Consider the following 23,074-nt stretch of genomic DNA (forward strand, 5'->3'; position numbering starts at 1 on the left):
GTGTTTTATTACTGATTCTCTGTCTCAGAAGAGTCATCTTAGGACTTATTTTGGATTACCTCTAAGATCAGTTCTAACATGAGCATAGTTCTGAGTTGCCTCAGGAGCTCAAGTGCTGGAAATGCCTTCTGGGAAAAAGTGGAGGTCACAGACAAGACTGTGGCCTGAAGAGTTATTGAATCTACAGCATTTTTAATTGGGGCATTCCTATTAAAAGCTGCCACCTGGAAGACCAGAAAGAGACATGGTTGAAATCTGTTTTGTCTGAGGCTAACTGCTATTGCCTCCATAACACAGCCAGCTCAGGCGCTCCTTTTGGAGGGTCCTGGCCTAAGAGAGTCTCTTGGTTTTCTCTGTCCTTTGTTTCAAGACTCAGTCTTACCTTGGCCACTGGTGAGCTATGGAGGTGCCAGGCTGGCTGTCTGGGTTCCCTCCAGAAAGAGGGCATTCACGTCCTAGGTGGATAGGACCCTAGGAGGATCTTGTTGAGGTGATAGAAGAGGTATTTAGCAAGGGTTGTGCAGAAGGGAGTGCTAGGCGATGTACTTGGACAGACTGGATCTGGTAGGGTAGAAGCCTGGCACATTCTCGTAGGCTGATGGTTGGATGAGACCACAGCTCTTGTGAGCAGTCAGTTCTGTGTACCCACCACACAGGCTTGGGACCTTGCGCTGTGCAGCATCTCAGGCGAGACTGTCTTTTTATTTCATCTGTGTGCACTGCCTAATCTGGTGAGGCATTTCTTCTGAGCCGGTGCCTTTAGGCACTACCCACACACAAATGAGTGTCTATTAATAATGATAATATTTAATGAAAGAATCATGTTCAAAGTTATATCTGTACATTTAAAATAACAGATCAAGAAATCATAGAGTCATAGAATGGTTTGGGTTGGAAGGGACCTTGAAGATCATCTAGTTCCAAACCCCCTGCCATGGACAGGGACACATTCCATTAGTCCAGGTTGCTCAAAGCCCTGTCCAATCCGGCCTTGAACACTTCCAGGGTTGGGGTATCCACAACTGCTCTGGGCAACCTGTTCCAGTGCCTCACCACCCTCATGCTGAAGAATTTCTTCCTAATATCTGATCTAAATCTACTGTCTTTCAGCTTAAAGCCATTGCCCCTTGTCCTATCACTACATGCCCTTGTAAAAAGTCCCTCTCCAACTTTCCTGTAGACCCCCTTCAGGTACTGGAAGGCTGCTGTAAGGTCTCCCCAGAGCCTTCTCTCCTCCAGCTGAACAACCCCAACTCTCTCAGCCTGTCCTCATAGGAGAGGTGCTCCATCCCTCTGATCATCTTCAGATATTCACTTGATTTCACTGGGTATACACTATTGCCCAGCAAAAGAAATACTTTTACAGATACATTCCTGTCACAAAAAGAAATACAGCTTCTCACATGAGCAGTTACTGCCTATGTACTGCAATTGGCCTAACATACAGTAAAAATGTAAAAACAAAGCTTTAATTCTAGCTGGAAGAAGGAGATTGTTTTTGGTTTGCTCCTTGATTGTTTTTATAATTATTTTATCACTACTACAGCTATGCAATTAATTTTTTTTTTAATCATTCTGGACATTGAAGATATGAAAAAGTTCCCAAACCTATTAGAAATTAGCCTTTCTCACTGCTTACCATACTTCAGTATGTGAATGCTTTCCTGTTGAAGTGATTTTAAAAAATGAAAAACAACAATAAAGGCTTTTATGTCTGACAGTATTAATCAATTTTAGAAAATAACTGTTCCCACGATTCTTAACTGCAGAATACATCTGTTTCTTTAATAAATGGGTGGCAGATATAATGAAAAAATATATATATAATATTCTATGCTGTAGATGAGTCTTTTTAACCTGTCTTTATCTTACCTCTCAGAGGGGGAAAAACAGGTTCATCCCAAGCCTTTTCAAGGCCTGGATAAAACCAGATATATGAACCTGCTTAGTACCTGTTCAAAGTCAATAATGTGGCCGTACCGTACTGTGTAATAGATAGAGGTAAAAGATCAAGTCCTAAGGGAAATGGTGTCATACTTTTTACGAACAGAAAGGTTTTGATTATTTGCAAGTTAGAAATACTTTACATTTTGACATTTGGTCTTATTTCACATGGAGAGACAGTAAATTTCACTGAGAATTTCACCAAAATTTTTAATAAGGTGGCAAACTAAGACCTGAACTGGCAACAAGGCTGAGGAACAGGAGGATTGTTTCAATGGGTAGAGTTCATCAGTTTGGTATGTATGAGGAGTAAATTCTATTTACTCTGTGCTATCCCATACTTCAGTGCTTTATCTGAGTGTATGGACTCTGGATACAATCTTGCTGGCTGGATAATAAAATGGCAAGAGTCAGGAAAAAAAAAAGATCCTTTTTAAAGCTTTAAATAAGAAGTGAAAAATTATTATCAAAGTAGCACATCATAACAAATTAAATTTAAGTCTCTTTGTTTATGCCACAGCTCTATGGTGATAAACAAAATTAAGTTCTAAGGTCCCAAACACTCTGCAAGCCTGGCACAGTTTCAGAGCGCAGCATGTCATTACTCTCTCCATGGGACAGTAATTACCCTGTTGACAGTAACTGTTCCACACCAGGGTGGGAAGTGCTGTGTTTCAGTTCTTCTTTTCAGCAGCGTCACTGTTTTGCATGAAACAGCCATGCAGAAAATCTAGAAGCGGTCCTCTGACTTGCTGCTTGGGAAGAAGCGGAGTGAAGGAGGTGCCCTAAGGGCTGAGTGAGGCTCCTAGCGCTGCAGTAGCTGAGGTGCCAGTGAGATGTGTCGGAAAGATTACAGCCTTGAGGGGCCTGGCACTGGGACCCGGGGCACCTCTGATGTGTGCTTGGCTCTGGTGTCAGCACTCAACACTTTTGATTTAGGGTGCTGGAGGGGTTCCTTCTGGGTGTGAGTTTGTGTTGCCTCTATAGTACCAGGAGATACGCAACGTGCGCCTACCCCAGGGTGGCACTTGAGGTGCTTCCTCTGGTGGCATCAGAGCCTGGGCTGCTATCTGGTCCACTTGCTTGCAATGTGCACATGGCATCCTCCAGCACTTAGCTCCCTACACTTGCGGGGGGCATGCCTAGAACCTGCAGCTGACAAGAACTTTGCTGCTGGCAAAGACGTAGCAGGGACTTGTAGTCCTGGAAACATGCTCACAGCAAATGAAGCCCCTGTTGTTTCCTGTGCACCGCACCAGTCAGTAATGTAGACCAATGCTTCCACGGTGTCTTCTATACAATGCTAACCAAAGTCATTTTATTCTGTATGTATTATTATCTGCATCTCTGCGGTTCAGATATTGTTACCTACCTCCTTATAAGACACTTTGTGATCTAATGATGAAAAGCACTATACGTGAGCCATTTTTATTTGAGACCTTCTAAATGAACATTACATCTCAGTAAGGAATAAAGCTGGTTATTACTTTCAGTGGGAACTTAGTGTATTACTCCAATGGTTGTTAATTCTTTTAATAGTAGCTGTTCTCCTTTAAACCCTAAGCTGTTGTGTAATAGCATCCTGTGTTAAGTTTGTATATGTTAACAGACCATTGGCTTACAGACAGACCCAGTTTCTCTAAGTTCATCTTGTCAGAAATCACAAATCTGTTCCTTTTTTTAAAGGACTTTACCCCTGCATAATATTTTCTAAAAAATGTGCAAAATTAGCTTTTCCTTCCTTGGCAATTGAGTTTTACCTAGTTTTGGAACTTACAACATTCAACATGTACTATGCATGAGTAATTCTGGTATGCAAGAAATGTGATTACTGTTTTGAAAATAGAAATACAAATCTGGCCTTCATATTTGCAGGGCAAACCTTAAAAATGTGACACAAATAACACTTCCAAGTGTTCAAAAAATGGCAAGGAAGATAAAACAAAACCAGTGTTCATTGCATATAATGAATGAAGTCAGCTAAGAAAATCAAATATATATAGGCATAATTGGTTTTTTTCCCATCAGTTTCATTACTTTTGAGTCTTATTCTCTTGATTTCTGAGTCCTGGGATTTATATGAGTGGAGTATTTTGTCCCTTTGAAAATTCCAGTTCCAAGTCAGAGGTAGTTGCACGACTTTTTTTTTACTGTTTCTTTTTCCTTCAGACTATCAATCGAAGTTTGAAGTGCAACATATTTTATATGTCATCATAGGAAAAGTGAAATGTGTTTTAACCACAAAATACAATTGTCCACATGATGGACAGCAGTCATCTCAAGCTTCTACAGATTTGTTTGTCAGGGTTGAATATTAGCCCCATGGGTTGTTTTGTCCCTTCTCAGGAAAGTATTTGGCCTCAGCTGGGGTTGGTACATACAGTTTTTGGAAAGCCTTCAGCAAACCTGTCTGGCTTCCAGGTCTGGTTGGAGGCTCCAGCTTTCTTCATCTTCCCCAGCTGCTCAGTGTGCCCAGTGCTTTCTCTGGCAATTATCTAGAGCCTGAATTCATTGATTGTATTTTAAAAGCTTTATGGCAGCATATATATGAACTGATAGGAAGCATCAGTCTAAAAATACTACCTACGTGATCAGAAAGCATCTTCCACCAGTCTTTCCTTTCCCTACTCTGTTTTCTGTAGTAAGTGACCTAGAGGTTTTGCCCGAAAGGAGAGGCTGTTTTATTTGTCACACTGGCCAGCGTTGCGGTCCTTCACAAGGGACACACCATGCAGCAGGGAGCTGGGCTGCTGCTTCCTCCTCTGGGCCGTTGTGTGCCAAGTGGGGGAATATCGTTCTTTCATAGAGGGCAATGAAAGAAATGGCTGTATTTGCTGGAGGAAGGGGGAGGCAGGAGCAGGCAGGAGGGCTGGGAGCTCTGAGAGGGTGAGAGGAGAGCCGGCAGCCCAGCAGAAGCACAGCGCTGCTGGGAAGGGCAGCCAGGCACCACAGGCCACAGGAGGGACCTTGCTGAGGAGCCATGTTGCCACCAAGGAGGCTCTGGAATGGTGGTTGAGCTGAAAATGAGCCCAAGAGAGCGGCCCCGACTGGCAGTAACACAGCCAGCAGAGGGGAGATCTGTGTTAACTCTCTTTTGCTTTTATTCTGTTTCATTTTGATTCGGCAGGGAATGGGCAGGTTAACAGAGGAGCTATTTTCATTTTAGTATTCATACAGATGAAACCTGACATTTGAGCTTGAGGCCTTTGCAATCTCTCTGAGGTACGTCCTTCAAGAAGGAGATATCTCAGCATCTTCGCTTCCTCGCTCTGGCTGCCTCACCATCCTGTCTCACCTGGAAACTCATCTGCCTTCCTTTCTCCCCCAAGTGTCTTGAGAGACAAGGAGCAGAGGAGCTGATGAGGCTGAGCAGTGAGGAGCTGGCGAAGAGAGGGAGCAAAACACATTGGAAAGAAGGAGAGAGAGATAGCAACAGAGACAGAAATAGTTCTGCTCTGCAGAAAGGAGATACGCAGTTGGGTAGATGTGCTTTATCATGACAGAGAACCGATCACATGCACTAAAAGGTGAATTAATACCAGCAATAATAAACGTAAGTGACCTGCAAATTCCAATAGTAGGTGTGGGTTTGCCTTCAGGTAAATATTTTAGTGATTTTATGCATTTTGACTTCCAGCTTTGGGAGCATATAGTAGGCACAACAGATTCTCAACCAGCCCAAGCACCTCAGCTAAATTTGTAGCCCTATCTAGGTTTACTGCTAAATTCGGTGATGTCAATTTATTTGCAAAGACTGGAATGTTCAGTCATATGAAGTTTGCATAATTTTGCATGATAATGTCTAACAAAGAGGAGGCAGGAGCATATTCAATGAGTGAAGCCCATCTGATCAGTGCGCGTTCACATAGTGTTTTGCATGTGGGGAACTTTCATTGTCAAAACACACATCTCTTAGCTCAGTTAAAGCTTCAGTAACTTCTGTAAACTATTTCTAGAGATAGCCTTATGCAACTGCATATGCTCAAAAAATAGAGAAGGGGGGGGAAATGTCAGCATGAGAGCATTCCTTAAGATATTTAGTAATGGTTCCTTCTAGTGATGGGTCAAAGGTAGCGTTATTAACTTGAACCACATAAAAGTCTGCGGTAAATGTAAGAAAGTGAAAATAATATTTTGCAAACATGCTATTAAGGCAAGAGATCATACATAAGAATATTTGGGGTGGAAATGTAGCTGTAAAAGCCTGAAGGCTAGTATTTAAATCATTGGCATTTGTAAGTATGTATTTGCAGTTTTTATCTTCCTCTTTAACAAGTCGTTTTACCATGTATCAGCATTTCCTTTTCTTTGCATTGATCACCTTTGTATTCCTTCTGCTGTGCATAGTGGTGTCTATTACCTGGTACCTCTCAGTACATTTTCTTTAAGTTACTTCTAATGAAAGTCAAATTGATTCCCAGAACGTGGCCCCTGGGGAGTTTCTATACAGAAAGTCTGAATATGGCTATATATGGGGTTTGCTTCCTGATTAGAAGCTGTAAGTGCAAAAAGATAGGACAAAACAATGGCTTAGTAAATTAAAGCTGCCAGTGCTCTCATGTTCAGGCTACCAGAGCTTTAGATTAATGCCATGCGCTTCACATACAACTATTTGGCAGTTGCAGCTTCCTGTTAAGCATCATGCCCCCTCTGAAACATAGATTATTAATATTTATCAATTCCGACATGCCATGGTCCTCCTTTGCAGAATAATATGGAAGCTGCCATCATCTGATAATCCTTTGCTGTCACAGATTAAATGGGGCTGTTTAATGGCTTAATTGGGAGTTGTCGGTGGACAGCATTGTTGGTACGGAAGTCTTCACTTTTTAATTCAGCTCCTCTCTTCAGTTCTTCCTTGACTTTCCCTCTCTTTGGGTTCTAAGTTAATAAAGTTTCCTCTGACATCGCACACAGAAAGGGAAGAAAATTATTAGGGTGAAGGATTTTATTCTCTTTCACAGACTGTAGCACTTTGATGCTGTTACACATTTTGTGACTTCCCTCTGACTGTCTTTCCTCTGGAGTCAAATGTCCTCGGAGGCATTTGATAGTTTTAGATGATCTAATGGGAATGTCAGTTTTAGACCCAAGGCCTGTACCTCTCCAAGCATTTCGTGTAAGGCCAAGTAAGGTTATCTTTATATATAGAACATAATTTGTAGCTCTTACATTGGTTAACTCAGTAATACATCCATTCCATTGAATCTAGCATATTCAGTGGAACAAGATTTAATGACAGGTTGGGACACAAGCTATATTTAGTGCAGCGCAGTAGAAGCAAATCAGTGGAGTGAAGCAGTCGGTCCTGAGGACCAAGCTCCACACTGCAAATTTTGTGGGGGTAATGCTTCGTTTTGGGTTTGCTCCCATGGGCCAAGTGCCTTTTGCAGTTGGAGCACCATTAGGTGAGCGCTGGGAACGTATATTCCCATTCGGTCCATTGTGCCCTCCCGGATTGCTGCGTGGTATATGGGTATGGTCTGGAGATATGCCTCACAAACGCACTTCTAAGCCCAAACTAAAATGATAAAGTAAGTGCATGACAGCTACTGTATTTGTGAAATGCTACAAATGCATCAAATGACCCACAATATGCACACAACCCTGGCTGGCATTAGTGGAAGGAAGCAACAGAGAGGGATGGGAGAGCTCACAACTCTTTAGCAGCATCCATGTCTGACTGGTGTTCAGCATGAGCGAAGGAAGCAAAATCGATACCCAAAAAGCCTCGATTATCAACACAATCCTAGAGCTTACTCTTTTCAGTGCCCTTCTATTGCTCAGGAGTAAGCCATGCGTTTCATTTTCTCTACACTCTCCTTTTACAGATAGGCTTCATTCCTGCATTTCTGAGTGAAATCTTAGAGCGTACCCTGTTTGGATTGGATCAATAAGACTAATTCAAGACCTTATTTACTAACTATGCAACACAGCAGATCCCTTCCAATAGATTTGTCTTGAAGAGCCTTGTAGAATCACCGAATCATGTAGCAATTCATGACAGCTTCTTCAAAATAAGTATTCTGTATTTGCCCACAGGAGCAGAACAAAGAAAATAGCACTGAAATACCAGAAAGTGTATACACATATTAATTATCCTTAAACCAATAGCTTTTCCTTGATCGCATGGGTAAGTATTGCTTGTTTCAAAGCACCCCCTTGTGCAGGCACTGGGTAAGACAAGTTGTACAAGAAGCTTCTGGCTCCCTGACACCTCGGTTGCTTGGTCAGGATCTGCGTTTTTCATGTCACCCACCCTGGTGCATCTGCCACAGAGGTCCTTTGTTCAATAGATCATATCCAAAGACCTCCTTGAGGTTTCAAACTGTGCTACTGAACCTGATCAGACTGGTTTAATATAGATGGAAGTGGTCTTCAAACTGTAGGTTCCCTTGTTGTCCATTTAAATACTGGAAAAATGAAATTATTTTAAAATCTTGCATAAGTGTGGGTAAAGTCCAATTGGAATTAACCAATATGAATCCCCAAAGAGAGCCACTGTGCAAAACCAAGAAAATTCATATACTGGTGGTAAGGTTTTTATAGATATTATTCACAGTTGGTAAAAAGGCTGAAAAATTAAAGGCTGTAGACTTGAGTCTGACAAAGTGACTAGTGACTTCAGTCATTTCATTCTGGCCTGTCCACCTTGAGATGACTTTATGGAAAATTAATTTTTAAAAACTTATCTTTTTCTAGAATTCAAGCTCCTCTGGCAGCATCATGAATTGGGGAGCACAGATATGAAAGCTCTCAAAGTCTTTAGTAATTTTGGAAAATCTTGTCTGTATTATGTAAAATGATTAACATTTAAAATTATTTAAATAATGCTTTTGAAAGGAAACAAACATCGCTTTAAAGCCAGTGATAACTGTATGTTTTGCTTCTCTTAAAACTAACATGTACTTCCACTGATTGGGCAATCTCTGTCAATGGCAATGTTCAGATGAGCCATCTCCTTGACAGAGATAGCACACTTTCATTGGGAAAAAAAATCCATTCCTTTTTGCTTTTTCAGACTTGAATGTTAAAGTTGTTTTGGAAATGTCCAGATTTTGGATTACCCCAATTTTTTTCCTTTATTGCTTATGCGTATTTTCTTTGAAGAAATAAATGAGGAATTCTGCATAATTTTTTGTGTCTCAGATATTAATTTGATGATCATTTAATTGCATCACAAGAGCTACTGGGTGAAATTAAATTACAAACAGATGAGAGCAGATAATGCATTATAAAAAAGAAGCTGAGGTATCTGCAAGTGTTTCAAATGTTCCCCAAGGCACCCTACATTGTTCATGCTCCAGAGAACCAAGGCAGCAGTGCTAGAATACCACTTTACACAATAGTTTCAGCACAAAGGCACCTGACTTCACTACCTACACAAGCTTTTTCATCTGTATGATGCATATGTATATATCCTATTTACATCCACATTCCCTGTCTTGTCAATTCCTTGGTTCTCCTAGCTTACCCACAATTGATGTGTCCCTCCTCTCTTTCCTCCCACAGTGCCATCCAGCTGGCAGAACCCCATCCCCTATTCTTGCTGCTCCCCATATTCACTGGCATCATGCTTCAAGCACTGCTGACAAGGCAGCAAAACAAATAGCTGATAAATTGGGCACAGCATTCATTTCATATTGACATAACTCCTGTAGATTAGCTCAGATATAAAGAATAGTGTTATGTAAATACTATTTCAGATGCTAAGTGTCTAACAGACTACACATGTGAAGTTTAGAATTTGAGAAGAGCACACATTGCCTGTGAAAGGCGACGGTTTTACATTTGTGAGTGCTGGATGGAAAAAAAAATATTGTAGGAGAGTCGGTTGTGCTGCAAAGTGTTACCACACCAGATTTGAAGACAAAATGAAATCATTAATGCATGAAATACAGGTTTTAAGTTGTGATAAGTGCAGATCTAATGCAACTTTAACTGCAGAATTGCTGCTGCTGACTCCATAAAATACAACCCATAAACAGCTGTTAATCTGTTCACTGTTTATCTTTTAACATTCATTTGTTTAGTAATCAGTTTTCATTTGTTCTACATATGGTACAGCTTCCCTTTTATAGCAGCTGCATTTAATGAACATTTGGAGACACAAAAGTATTACAGAGATTATTGTTTAACTATCCTGCATTATTTTTGTATCTGTCACCAAGGACATTTGAATAAAAGTCAGAAAAAATGGTAATTAATTTTAGAGTAAGGAAGGTGTAGGTGTACCTCTTCCTGAACTGGTAATTTGTAGTGGAAGTTCCTGTGACCATGTTTCACACTCTGCTTAGCTCCTTTAAGCAATTCATTTTCTCTCTTTATACTATGCATTCCCTTTTGTGATTCACTGACATCAACATGTCAAATTTGATTCGCTCTTCGGTTTTGCTCTGTATCCTATTAGAGACCTTTAGGTAATGCACTGAGAGAGTATCTTTCAGACCTGATAGACTGAGTGCATTTTGAGATTTTTAGAAAATAACAGTTTACAAGATTTAAAGTTTTGTCAGGTGTTCTGGTTAAATGTGGGGATCAGTGGTCATTAAAGCTGATTTGTATGAAGATAATTCCCTTCTGGAGCACTTGTGTTTAAGTGTCATCTTAATTCCTTTTTTCCAAAAATTCTGATCTGTAACAAGACCATTTTATCATAGTAAGTATTCTCTGTTATTTATTCATCCTTCAGCCATGACCAGCATCCTGGACTGACTGAATAAACGGAACATACACTACTTTATAGGAAAGTATAGGTGAGAATATAGCTATGTACTGAAACTTTGCTAGCGTTAGGGTACGATGACGAATAGGGCAAGTGCCCTTGGGTTGGACAGTCCTTTGCCCTTGGTCAATCTTTACTGGTGACCTTGACCTGCATCTGTTGTGAGGGGTCCACAAGTCTGGCAAGTACAGCAGTGGGCAGAGGAGAAGGGCTGTTCGTTAAAACTGACTGCTTGGATCGGATGCTGTTCTGTAAAAGGGAAATTCCTAGTCAGTTCCACCTGATTCACCCACAATGCCAGGTGGATTGCGGAGATGATTAAAGAAAGAAGCAAGTAATTGCCTATGTGTGCCGGGCATTTTACAGATTTGTACAGTGTAAATATTTTGGACATATTGTATTCAGATGGTTGATTAATCAAGATAGCTGCAAGTGAGTTTGATATGTGTCACCAGGCATGTAAATAATAGATGTGTTAAATTGGCATTGTATGTGCAAATGCTCAGCTGGGAGAAATATACAAATGATGACAGGCTATTTTAGAAAGGATTTCAGGTATTTCTGCAAGGCATTTTCATTGAAAAACACTTAGCTGTGAGAGAAATGTGCTTGTTTCTGAATTTAACCCTACTAACAGTTTACCGCCTTCTTTTTGTGTGTGTTTCTTTTTCTCTTCCAGTGCCACCTTGGGCCTTAATAGCCATAGCCATAGTTGCAGTCCTATTAATCCTTACCTGCTGCTTTTGTCTCTGTAAGAAATGCTTGTTCAAAAAGAAGAACAAGAAGAAGGGAAAGGAGAAGGGAGGGAAGAATGCTATTAACATGAAAGATGTTAAAGATTTAGGGAAAACCATGAAAGACCAGGTAAAGTACCTCTCCTTTTCTTGAACTCTTGAGTTGCATTTGAAGGTTTCTGTTTGATGTGTCTACAAAAAGTTCTGCTTGTTGCCTCAGTAGTGGCTGTGCGAAGAGGGGACTGATTGGCAGCATCTTCTCAGGGGTACCACAAAAGATGAATCTGGGTGTGGCACCTCTGATAAAGCAGTCAGCCAATTTCCCTGCTCTGCTAAAAAAAATGAGCAGGAATATAATGATTCATGTGGAAGGGGCAAGTTTATTGAGAGTATCTTGGTTGTCCCAAAAATGAAGCAAATGTGCACAATTTTCACTGTCCTTTTTCAAGACTTTGACCAGGACCTAGTACAGTGTTTGTATATCTTTCTAGCAGTATTTCTGAGCTTACATGATAAGCAAAAGTAGCTCTGAACTCTAAATCTCTTTTTACACAAAAGCTAAAGTTCAGCAGAGGAAGAAACAACAGTATAGGAAAAAAATGAGAAGCATAGAAACAAGGGAAAACAATTAAAAAGGAAGAGCACAGGTGCATTCAACACAATGATGTTGGGAGAATTCATTTTGTAGTAGAGAGGAGGAGATTAAAGATAACAGGTCATACTTGTAGCTGTAAGTCAACTGAGTAACTTGGAGGAAAAGATTAGCATAATGCCCTTTGAGCAGCATCATTTTCATAAGGGCAGAAAAACTTGTCCTTCAGATCTGCTTCATGCAAGAGAAGCAGAAGGTTGCAGGACCTAATCCTCAGGGCCATAGACTTGACTAATATGTTCCTGAAAGAAAATAAAGCTTTTAGTATTGTCCTTCCTGGAGCAAACTGTTGAAAATAAGCAGAAGAATGGGGAAAAAAATGTGAAGTATCCATGTGTCCTCACTGCCTTGCCAGATTTCCTAAGCTGAGAAGACAAAGGGCAATATTTTTCAAACAGAAAGTGCTGAAGAGATTTAGAAAATTGCTTTGCAAAATCTCTTCAGTAGGAGCCAATAACTGTAAAGATATTGCATAGTCAAGCCTGTGCTCTGAAGACCCTTGGTAAGGTTGAGCCAGAGCAGTCCAGGAGCGCTTATCCAGCCAAAGAGAGAGGATAAAAGCATGGTCAGGAATGAGCAGTTCTTTCCACAAGTTGGAATTTAATGTAGAGGAAAGCTGGGCTAAAGGCAAGTTGATTAGAAGTACAACCCAAAGCTGGGAACCCCAGGACTAGGGCCAGCTGATCGGGAACAAGATCCAAGAAGAGAAGCCTAGAGCACAGTAGCTGAGAGGCCCATGGAGCAGTCCAGAACAAGTGGTGACATGCCACTGTGCAGTGATGGAGCAGCCACCAATGTGGCTCATCAGCCAGTCTTAAAAGTCCTGGAACAGGTTAGCATGCTTCTCCAGGCACATAAGATGTGATAGGGGAAGAGCAAAATCAGGAGAGTGGATAAGGAAGCCTTACAAGTCTGATGACTAGCTGCAACTGGATCACATGAGTGGAGTCTGAAAGGAGCTCAGATAAGGGGAGGAAAATAATGGATAAGCTTCAAAGGTACAGAGCTTGCAGAGCTATTTCCAGTTTCCATTATCAGACAAGAGGACAGTTTTTGTTGTTCTTCCTCAGTAGATAGCATGGAAAGAAAATAACTGAAGATCCAGTTGTTTTATTCCTATTCATGTTACTCAATTGCAGTAGCCACTACTAAAATGTTGATTCATTAGACAGTAGTTAACTTTTCTAGTCTATACACTACACCAATAAAGTAAACCTTGGCAAAATTAATTACTTTCAAGCTGTATGTATCAACAGTTTATAGTGACCGCTGTGCACACTGTCATCATGTGAGCGATGAAGGAAAGAGTGAGGCTTGGTCTGACACAATTTGTTTTGGTTTTCAGACCATAAGTACACATTGCATGCTTATAGCTAATGAAGTTCATACCACTTGCCCATCCTAGGTGTACCCGTGTGTCTACATGCTAGTGGGCAATACAAAGCAGATTTCTCTACAGCTGCCCCAGATTGCCTTACCACAACTAGCAGAGTCCTGCAGAGGCACAAAAAGTGAATGGCTGGAGACCTTTGCTCCACATTGCAAGTGGAGCACCTTAGATAGTGCCCTGGAGCGCACCTTCAACCTTGGTGCCACCTGGAGAGAAGATGCTTCATGTGTCACACTGGTGTACTAGAGTGCATGACACCAACACAAGACAAATTCATACCTGAAAACAACCTCGTTACTACACAAAACCACTAATGTAGATGCAGCTATTCTAAGGTTAGGAAGATTACTGAGGCTGAGCTCAAAAAACAACAGAGCGTAAATTTTGAGTTCTCCCTTGAAAAAGATTTTATGCTGATTTTGTTTTCTCTATATGATGAATGAAACAACCCCCTTTTCTTTAAGTACTTTGATTTAGCATTCATAGATTCCCTGTATTTGATTTATAGACTTTGTTCTGGGCTATTAATATTAAGTAGTTGTGAGATATTTCCCCCTCAGCAATGCATGGAAAATCAGATCATCAATTGTTGGGTTACCCTGGGCTACTGTTAGCCAACTCCTCCCATTGAACCAAGAATAATTTGGAAGAACTGTTTGATTATGCTTGTGGAAAAAGTCCTTGAGATGTTTGTTATGTTCTATCAATGACAACAAACCTAATACTTTGTTGCAGGAAAAATAGTGTGCAATTTGTTGATTGATATTTACGTGGAATGTGTTCCATATCATGTAAAGCCATTGTTGTATTTACAGTATATTATTAAGTGTTTTTAATTATATTCATTAGGGCCTGGATAAATGACCATGGATTCTTGGAAAATAAATATTTTAAATGTAAAATTACGTTATGTAATTAATATTGAGTTTGATTTCTACCTTTTTCATGGGGAAATCTGATAAAAAGCTGACTCATGCGTCTCTTGTCTAAGAAGAGAGCTCAAACTTTGACATTTTAAGATGATTCCATTCAAAATATTCTGTATAGTTATTTAAACATACTTTTGCCCAAAAATTTTAGGATTTAACAAATACGTATGTTCTGTTTTGCACAGTTAAACCTAAGGAGGGTAGATTCTCAGTTGATGTAAATGTCAGACTTTTAATAAGTGAATGGATCACCATCACTAGCTGAACTCAAGGCAATGCTAAATGTAGACTATTTTGGTTAAGAAAGTTGAACTGCTTTAGAGGCTCTGGCATAAAATAGAAAGGGGAATAACAAGAATGCCTTTTAGCTCTTTAAAGAAGAAAATTTTAATGTTAAAAAAAAGTAATTGAAGATCAAGATGTAAATCTAATGCCATTATAAAGGGCAACGTACAGTACCAAAGATCTGAAATGTTGTCAAAAAAAACAAAAAGCTTAGTTCAGTCATTGTTAGGCCTGAACCTTCCAGTGCTAATTACCTTCTGCCTTCAGCTGAGAGTGCATAATAGCAGTTGATAGGCACTTGGCATCTTGCAAGATCCTAGTTCTCTAGGCACACAAAACTTGAAAGGGAATAGCATTTGGTAAATTGAAAGTATCAGCTTCTGGAAACACAATTTCCATTTTAGTCTGGTTTTGTCGAAGAGAACTTCTGACCTACATGGACTCATGGTGACCTGCACATCTGTGCCAAATCATTATAGAGCCATATAGCTTGACATAGTTAAAGATCCTTTTGACATAGAGACTCAGTCAGCTCAACAGTCACACATGACAGCTAGATATTACAGAAAGTGGAATAAAATTTTGGTCTCTGTTAGAATATTTGTGCTCAAAATGTCCACTTTCCTGAACACAACTTCAAATGAGAAACTGTTTGTGTAATATAGATTATGAGCAAAAGTAATTGAGGTAAAGTGGGAGATGAGTTGAAAACAAGATTAGGTTTTCAGTCTTGAAACCCATTTCCATTGCAGGCAATGCTTACTTTTTCAAGTAGAATATACAACTCCACCAAGGGCCACTGGGAGGATTGGATTCCTTCTAGGGGAGGCAAATTGTTAATCAATGTACTACTGCAAAAAGGTCGTTTCTCCATGGTTTTTACTAATGTTTGTGCGTGGATGTTTTAATTTTTATTTCTTCCTTCTATGTCCTCCTTGTCTATGTTGTGTCTCATGACTGTTCTGGATTGTCACTTGCGGTAGGTTTATTTTGCTATTTGGACGCATCTAGTCTAAAGCTCTGATACATATATTCTTCTGACAGCTCTGGCTCCTCAGCTGAGATTTATATGTAGTAGCTTTAATATACATACATCAAGAGGCTGAACTAAACTGATTGGATATTTTTTTGGTTGGTTATGTATTTGGGGGGAGGCTAGAAAGAAAAGCTGTCATTCTTTCTGCAGTTAAAATATTAAGTCAAACTGTACTAGAAAGCTCAAGTTTACAATTGATAGGCACATAAAATAACTTACTAATTTTATTTTCTTTTTGTGTAAATGTCACCATATCAAAAGTAGATGAAAGCAGAGTGTATTTTTAATGTCTTAGTTTCTAAGTGTTGCTAAAATTATTGGTCCCTCATGAAACTTGCTGTGGGCTATCGCATCATCTCAGTACAGTGCCCATGCCTTAAGTTCTTAGTGCTCCATAACAAACTCTCTTCACTGGTCTTACTCCACATTTCTGTTGGTGCAACTGAATGACAACTAGCACGAGTGGTTTTTTACGAGATCTTCCCATCACAATTTTCATCTTTATAACTTTCCAGTCTCTGCTAATGCCCCTGCTGGCTCCCACTACTCTTTTCTTTGGCAAAAAAAAAGCCCCCAAACACCCAGCTCCAGAGACACTATAATAGCTGCTGATTTATTGGGTCTGAATTTAATTCATTGGTACAGCAAAATTCTTGCTTAAGTTCAGCCTGTGAGAAAAGGAATAGATGTAATCATTTCAGTCATGAACAGCGGCACTGAAAAATTACTAAAATTTAGCCCTATTGCTTGGAGAATAATTGTTGTGGTGGTCTGAACATTTTATTAGGTCACAAAGCATTTGTGGAGAAGGAGATTTAATAGTTCAGTCCTTCCTCATTGCATCAGGCTAAAACACTGTCACTATGAAAGATATTTGGCTTACAATGAATGTGTCTGTTCGGTGAAATAGGAGATTTGGGATCAGGTATATGTACTACACCCGGGAGTATAAGGAGTATATTCTTGGCTCTGCTGCTGACTTACTGTGGCCTTCCGTCAGCCACCTGACTTCTCTGTATGTTTGTTTTTCCTTTACATAGGCCTTCCTTTTACATAGGGGTTACGTGCTTAGTACTTAATCAGAATATTCTGATTAATGTTCATGTATTAATAGCAGTGAAACATCAGGGCATTATAAAGTCACATGATATTGAGAGCTGCAATTGCACCTAACCGAACTTCAGCACATAATGATTTTCTTAGACTATTTCACCTGTTCCACAGTAAACACCCTTGCCCTCAGGGAGACAAAATACTGAAGGAACAAGCTTTTTAATGTTAGGTGCCCTGATATATTTCAAAGTAGTGTGTGTTGACCTGGCAGCATGAAGATGACAGTTAAAATGAAGTCAGTAAAATCCACACTGACATCCAGAGAGCCTGGATTTCACTCGAAGGAACCCAAGCCTTAATTGCCAGAAATAATCCAAGAGGATCTTTTTGAGGGACAGGAGCTCTGTTGCTGGCAGTGGTCTTTTCTTCTGCAGTGTTTGCTCATGTGCTTGTTTGTTTTCCCAGTTGAATGCCTAGAGAATAGTGAGTGTATTTATTCCATGGTGCCACCTGTCTTGGTCTCAGCATGCCAATTCCCGTTTGTTGGCATCTTCAGCCCACGGTGACATTAATGCTCACTGTGGCTTATCCACAATGCAATGAGACATCCTAATTCTCACTCAGAAAGACAGCGTGCACTGCAGAGCCATTACAGTGTAGAAAATTAGTCAGAAACAATGGGGACAAGTCTTTCTCAGAAAACAAACCCAATAAGTACACTGTGGCAGTCAAATGGATTGACTGAGTCCCATTTGTACATTAATTCAACCTCAGGCTTGACCAATGGTCCTGTTTTTTCACCTGCCTTAGAAGGCAACTGTTCAGGGCCCATAAAACTTCCTGAAAAATGTGAAAATAACATGTTCATGAAGATACAATGTTATAGATGAGTGTTTGTGTTCTGCAGGGTTTTCCTCAAAACTCTTTTGTGACTTGGATTTATATTAGACTTCAGAACCCTGAAAATATGGAAGCAACAGCTGTGAGCCACAAGACTGGGCTTATTTGCATTCCTGTCTCTTCCTCTCAGTCACTCCCAAGAAGACATAGGACCTTGCTTTGCATGCTTCCTGAGTTTCTTTTTCCTCCTCTTTTAAAGATATTTTTCCTGTAAAATAATTCATTTATTACTTTTATTGTAACCTGTTGTACTGTTAGGATGATATGAAGATACAGATCCTACTCATTTTCTTATATGTCTTGTTTTCTATACTGAAAGTCTTGCCACTGGAAGCTTCCATTGTCATGGATGTTTCTTTCTTGCATTCTCTTGATTAACAGACCAAATTTTGAATTCTTTATTCAAAACCAGAGTCTGCAGGTTCCTAATGAGTAGTGTCTAGGAAGTATGCAATTATTCCCTAAATTAAGTGATTTGAATAACACTCTCAAGACATTTACCTGTATCCACTGATTACATGGAGAGCTAAACTCTTACACTAAGTGCCTGAAGATAGTGGGTATGAATAACCTGCAACAGTAACATCAGTTCATATCAGTGAGGTATACATTGCAAACCCCCTTGGGAATATGTAATTGTTTACTTTTTAAGCAAAGGTATTTATTCTTTACAAAATGATGAATAATAAATATGAATATCAAAATAACCTTCAAGCATGAGAATATCAGATACTTGATAAAGTCCTATTTAGAGAATGGTCAGAGGATGATCTTATCTCTTTTTAAGCAACTGAGCCAAAAGAACAGGTCTTTGCCGACTTTCTCTCCATAGGTCAGTGTGGCACCCAATAAATCATGTCTGGCTATGTTTAGCTTAATTTTCACTGTTAAATAGATGTAGTCCTAATTATATAGTATGACAAATTTTTTCAAACAGAAATAAATGTATTACTTAGAGTGGTCCTCCCACATCGAGGAGCTAGTTCTGTACCAATGCATGCTTCCATCTGGCCTGCTGCCATTCATTTCGGGAGGATGAAGAACAATTGATTGAGCAGCATGCACTGGCCAAGCAGCCTAAAGCTGCCTCCTACTCACAGCCTGCTGCTTAGTGCAACCAAGCACTGCCATATGGGAAGTGGGGGCAGAGCATGCTAGCGTACTTGCAAGAGTGCTTACTTCTTTTAGTTCATGCACATGGGCCCTGCGTTCAAAGCACAGCCCTGACCCACAGGGTGGACTTCCAAAATAGGCCCCCAGGCTGAGATCAGCTGCATCTTTTTTCAGCAAGTAAACACTGGCTACAAGAAAAACAGGTTGATTTGGCCAGGGGCTTAACAGCTCCAACTTGAATGTCTGTACTCATATGTTACATTAAACACCTCCAGCATTTGCTGTATTCTTCTGTTGCACCGGAATAAGTTGGTATTTTAGTACCCAAACAATTCAGCGAGCTCTTAAGCCGAACACGATGACCTCATGTCATAGAGCTCCTAAAGAAAGAAAGCCTTTTGAAAGAAAGCCAACAGACCATTTAAAACCTGGATAACAAGCAAGGAAGTAAAGTCAAGGCATCGCATGCTGAACGCAGCAGGGTCTTGCTCATTCTGTGCATCGGTGTGGTCCACTGCTGGTGTGTGAGGCCAACACTCTTACAGCAGTAATGGCAAAGTAGATTTCACAATGACCAAAGCCTGGCTCAGCCGCTGGAAACCCATGCGCAACATGGTCTTTAAATTAATTCATGGAGAGAAAGCAGATGCTGAATGAATGAAATGTTGCCTTTCCTTCTGAGGGACTGTGAGAGAGAATGTGCTACAATTGCAGGCTTTTCTGCTTTGTGATAGGGAATCAGCCAGGAATTTTTAAAGGTTTTTCTTTTCCCCTGGGATAAAAATTGGCCAGGTCAGAATAATGGTGTTCTTGAATGTGGGAGAAATTGATAAGAACTGCACCACCATTAGTGGAAATGCAGCCATTCCTAGATGTAGAGGAAAAATTGCCTTTCTGATAAATTCTTTGTTGGACATGGCACAGAACATTCTCGCTACAAAATAATATTGTCTTCTTCCATTCAGCTCAGCAGGCATTGCACAAGCCTGAGGACTGGGCATCATTCACACATTAAAAAAATATCCCCTTCACCGTGTGAACAAATGGAATGATTGATGGGGCAGGCGGCAATGGAACTCGGGACGGCAGCATGCACTGTGCAGCCAATAAACTTAGAGGCTGCAGTCAGCGTTGTGTTTTCCTTCTCCACATCTCTCCTTCTTGCTTACTGGCAGCTTGTTTCCTTAAAGGTGAGGCCATAGGCCACCTCATGAATGGAAGGAACCCTAAAAACTCTGTTAATTAAAGTCTTTCTTTACATACGACAGTGAAAGGCACTTTGCTTGCAGTCTTAAATAGCTTGTGACATGAAGTAGGTGTTAACGTTGAAACATGAAGATAACTGGTCAAAGACCAAAATACACCTTCATGGGCCTTTGCATTCTCCTGGTGACTCAGACATGATTGTGGCCTCTGCCTTGCTCTACAGGAGGCAAGGAAGTACACTTGCTCCCCGAGCAGCTTTGTTACCCGAGTCTCTTATCAGTTTGCTTTCCTGGAGCTTCTGCACACGTGGAATCTGGAGGCAACCAGCTGTGATAAATCCCTTGCAGACCCCCTCGATTTCTGCACGTAGTTTTGGGAGGGATTAAATGAAAGTGTACACAAAGCTGTTTTAATTCCCAGAATCTCTCTTGTAGTTTGTGGTGAATAGTAGTGGGGTAAACCCAGTGACAGGGTGCAGGGCTTTTGTTGGAACTGAGCCGGAAGCAAGGGATGTTGACAGTATCAGGAGGGCAGCGTTGCTGGAGAGAGGCTTTTGTCGGCTGGGGGAATGGGAGGGGGAGGAAGCTCAGGAAATGTGAAAAGCCACTGCAAGATGTGGAGATTGTAGAACTGCAGTTTTGATTTTTCATTCCTTTTTTTATGCAAAAGGTGAAACTACAAAAAAATTGAAAATTAAGCTTTTTCTTTAACAACCCAGAAGAAAAGAGGAGACTGTAAAACCACTCATAATTATGTTACGGAAGTGAAGAAACAACCAGCAGATTGAACTGTGGATCCCTGATTGCTGTAATTTAGCCCTGTGTGTTGTAGGAACCACTACAGAGTAGAGGAGCTTGAAGACGATTAACTAAACATGGCACAGAAAAGAAAATCCTAATGCCATATGTAGATTTGTGTCTGCACCCTTGGTTAGAACTAATTACAGAGCTCATGCAAATATGGGTTAAATGAGAGGTTGCTCAAAAATTTATTTTGTCTTTCAGGTCTAAAAAAACATCTATTGTATATTGTGTGGCTCTGCTAAGGTCCCTGGCACAAAGTAACTTTTCCCACTTGCTGATTTCATTAGATGTGGATGTATCACCTTGTAATGGTTGTATTGGATTAACATTTTTTTTGTACATTCCTACACCTGCTTACATATAAGCCTACATTTTTTAGATACTTAAACATACGTAAGAGGATATAGAGGTTTCATTGTTGTGTGTTTCTGCATATGTTATGCAGAAATGAAGAAACCACTTGAGTGAAATTCACAGTCATCCCAAATTTGAAAAGATAAATCTGGTCTCCAGCACAATGTAATAATGCATTTCTGTGTTGCATATTTCACAGAAAAAGCGTTTAAAGTGTCATGGAATTAAAAGAAATATTAGGAAAGTAAAGGCTTATATTCCTCAGCATCTAAATCCAAGCTTTCTGATCACAGTTGTGTCAGTTGAAGGGGCTTGAGGAAAAAGCTGGCTTATAATTAAAACTATTTTATTGTTTCTAAAACCAATAAAATATAGCTACTTATTTTAATTGATTGTAGCAATACAACAGTAAGATCCAATAGAGTGTGATATAGTGTGCTATGAATTGAGGGTTGCAGTACTATTCCATTAAATATTGATCTTTCAAAGAATCTCAATACAAAATGAAAATCCCTACAGGGTGTTTCAAGTACTTTGATGAAATCTAATTCTTCTTCCTCTTTGGAACTCAGCAGCTGCATCAAACATGAGAAACTTCTGTGCTTCCTTTGACTCAGCTTCTTCTTGAAGCACTGACCTCTAGTTTGAAAGCAAATTCCTCTCTGGGCGGTAAAAACTATTATGTACAAACTGCTGGAGAGATAATAATTTGTCATTTCTTCCCTCCCCCCACACCCCAACCTTGGCCAAATCCAAACACCATCTCATTCTTAGTGTTTCTTAGTGCTTCAGTGTTTCTGAGTCAAGGTCAAGAAGAATCATATACCTCCTCAGCTGATGTGAGTAAAGTGCAATGTTTTCCATCTCCCTTGGGAAATAGCTTTCACCTTCCAATAGGCCTCTTATAACCTGTGGAGAAGAATTTCTCACCCATGCAATGTTTTCTGCCTGCACTTCAAAACTCCCTTGCAAGAGGGACGTTAGCTTCTTATTATATTTTCCATTGTCATAGCAAACTTTTTCACACTGAGTTACCCACAGCTCTGGCATCTCCTGGATTGATCAGCTATACAGAAGAGATAGTATGGATATGTAACTATTGCCTTGATGCAATGGTTACAAATTCCTTATACCTGGAAATTAGCGTAGAAAGTTCTTTTATCCCTGAGGAATGGCTGTAGGATATTCGTCTCAAACAAAACACAGGTCAAAAGTAGACGGAATAGCAGAAAATACAGTACTTATCCCAGAACCGGTGATATACTGGTGATGTTTGTCACTTTCCTATCATGGAGTCCTCTATTAGGGCAACACTGGATGATTCAGAGCAGTGGGTCTTGGACTTAACATCCCACTCTGAGTTATTGCTTCCTGTTGTCTCCAGGCTCAGATAAATGTGGTGGCTTCAGTTGAATTGAGTCACATCTTTTTTTTCTTCTTTCGTGATTACAAAACCTTGAGCTTATTTTTATTACCAGTGAAATCAAGGTGTGTGGCATAATCACATTACCCCATATCCTGAAAGTCCCATGTGTGGTCCTGCAAGGGCTGTGCCTCAAACTGGCTTTGCTCCAACCTTATCCTCTTGCCACAGAGCCTGTCAGTTTTGAAGTGTCATGCTTGTTGTTTTACTAACAAGAATGTTGTGCTACAGCCAGGTAACTCACTAGCAGCTCAGTGATTAAAATGTCTCAAAATAATTTTCATTTCAGGCAGTTCAGCCCTTCCAAATAGAAATGGTTTAGTTCAAAAAGTATTACTCTTCCAACATCACAGGTGATTCGCATCCACTAACAACCTTTCCCAGCGATCTCATCCAGGTACACTGTAATTTATGTTCCTAGTAAAGAGTCCGTCGTTCACTAACATTCAGATATTTAACTCAAACCCAGCTCCTCAGCTTGCATAAATCAATGTTGTTGCATTGATTTCTGTTGAGCTATGCCGGCT

At 40.2% G+C, this 23,074-nt stretch overlaps 1 protein-coding gene across 2 annotated transcripts in view; it reads left to right on the forward strand.

Moving 5' to 3' along the window:
• Positions 1-23,074, forward strand: part of SYT1 (synaptotagmin 1) — a 129,514-nt gene that overhangs the window by 23,639 nt on the left and 82,801 nt on the right. For both annotated transcript variants that reach the window (XM_059816778.1, XM_059816779.1), the window contains exon 2: positions 11,349-11,533. In XM_059816778.1, the coding sequence (XP_059672761.1) occupies positions 11,349-11,533 (185 nt within the window). The remainder of the gene's footprint in view (positions 1-11,348; positions 11,534-23,074) is intronic.

The sequence above is a fragment of the Gavia stellata genome, chromosome 4 (genome assembly GCF_030936135.1).
Source record: "Gavia stellata isolate bGavSte3 chromosome 4, bGavSte3.hap2, whole genome shotgun sequence".
Lineage (NCBI taxonomy): Eukaryota > Metazoa > Chordata > Aves > Gaviiformes > Gaviidae > Gavia > Gavia stellata.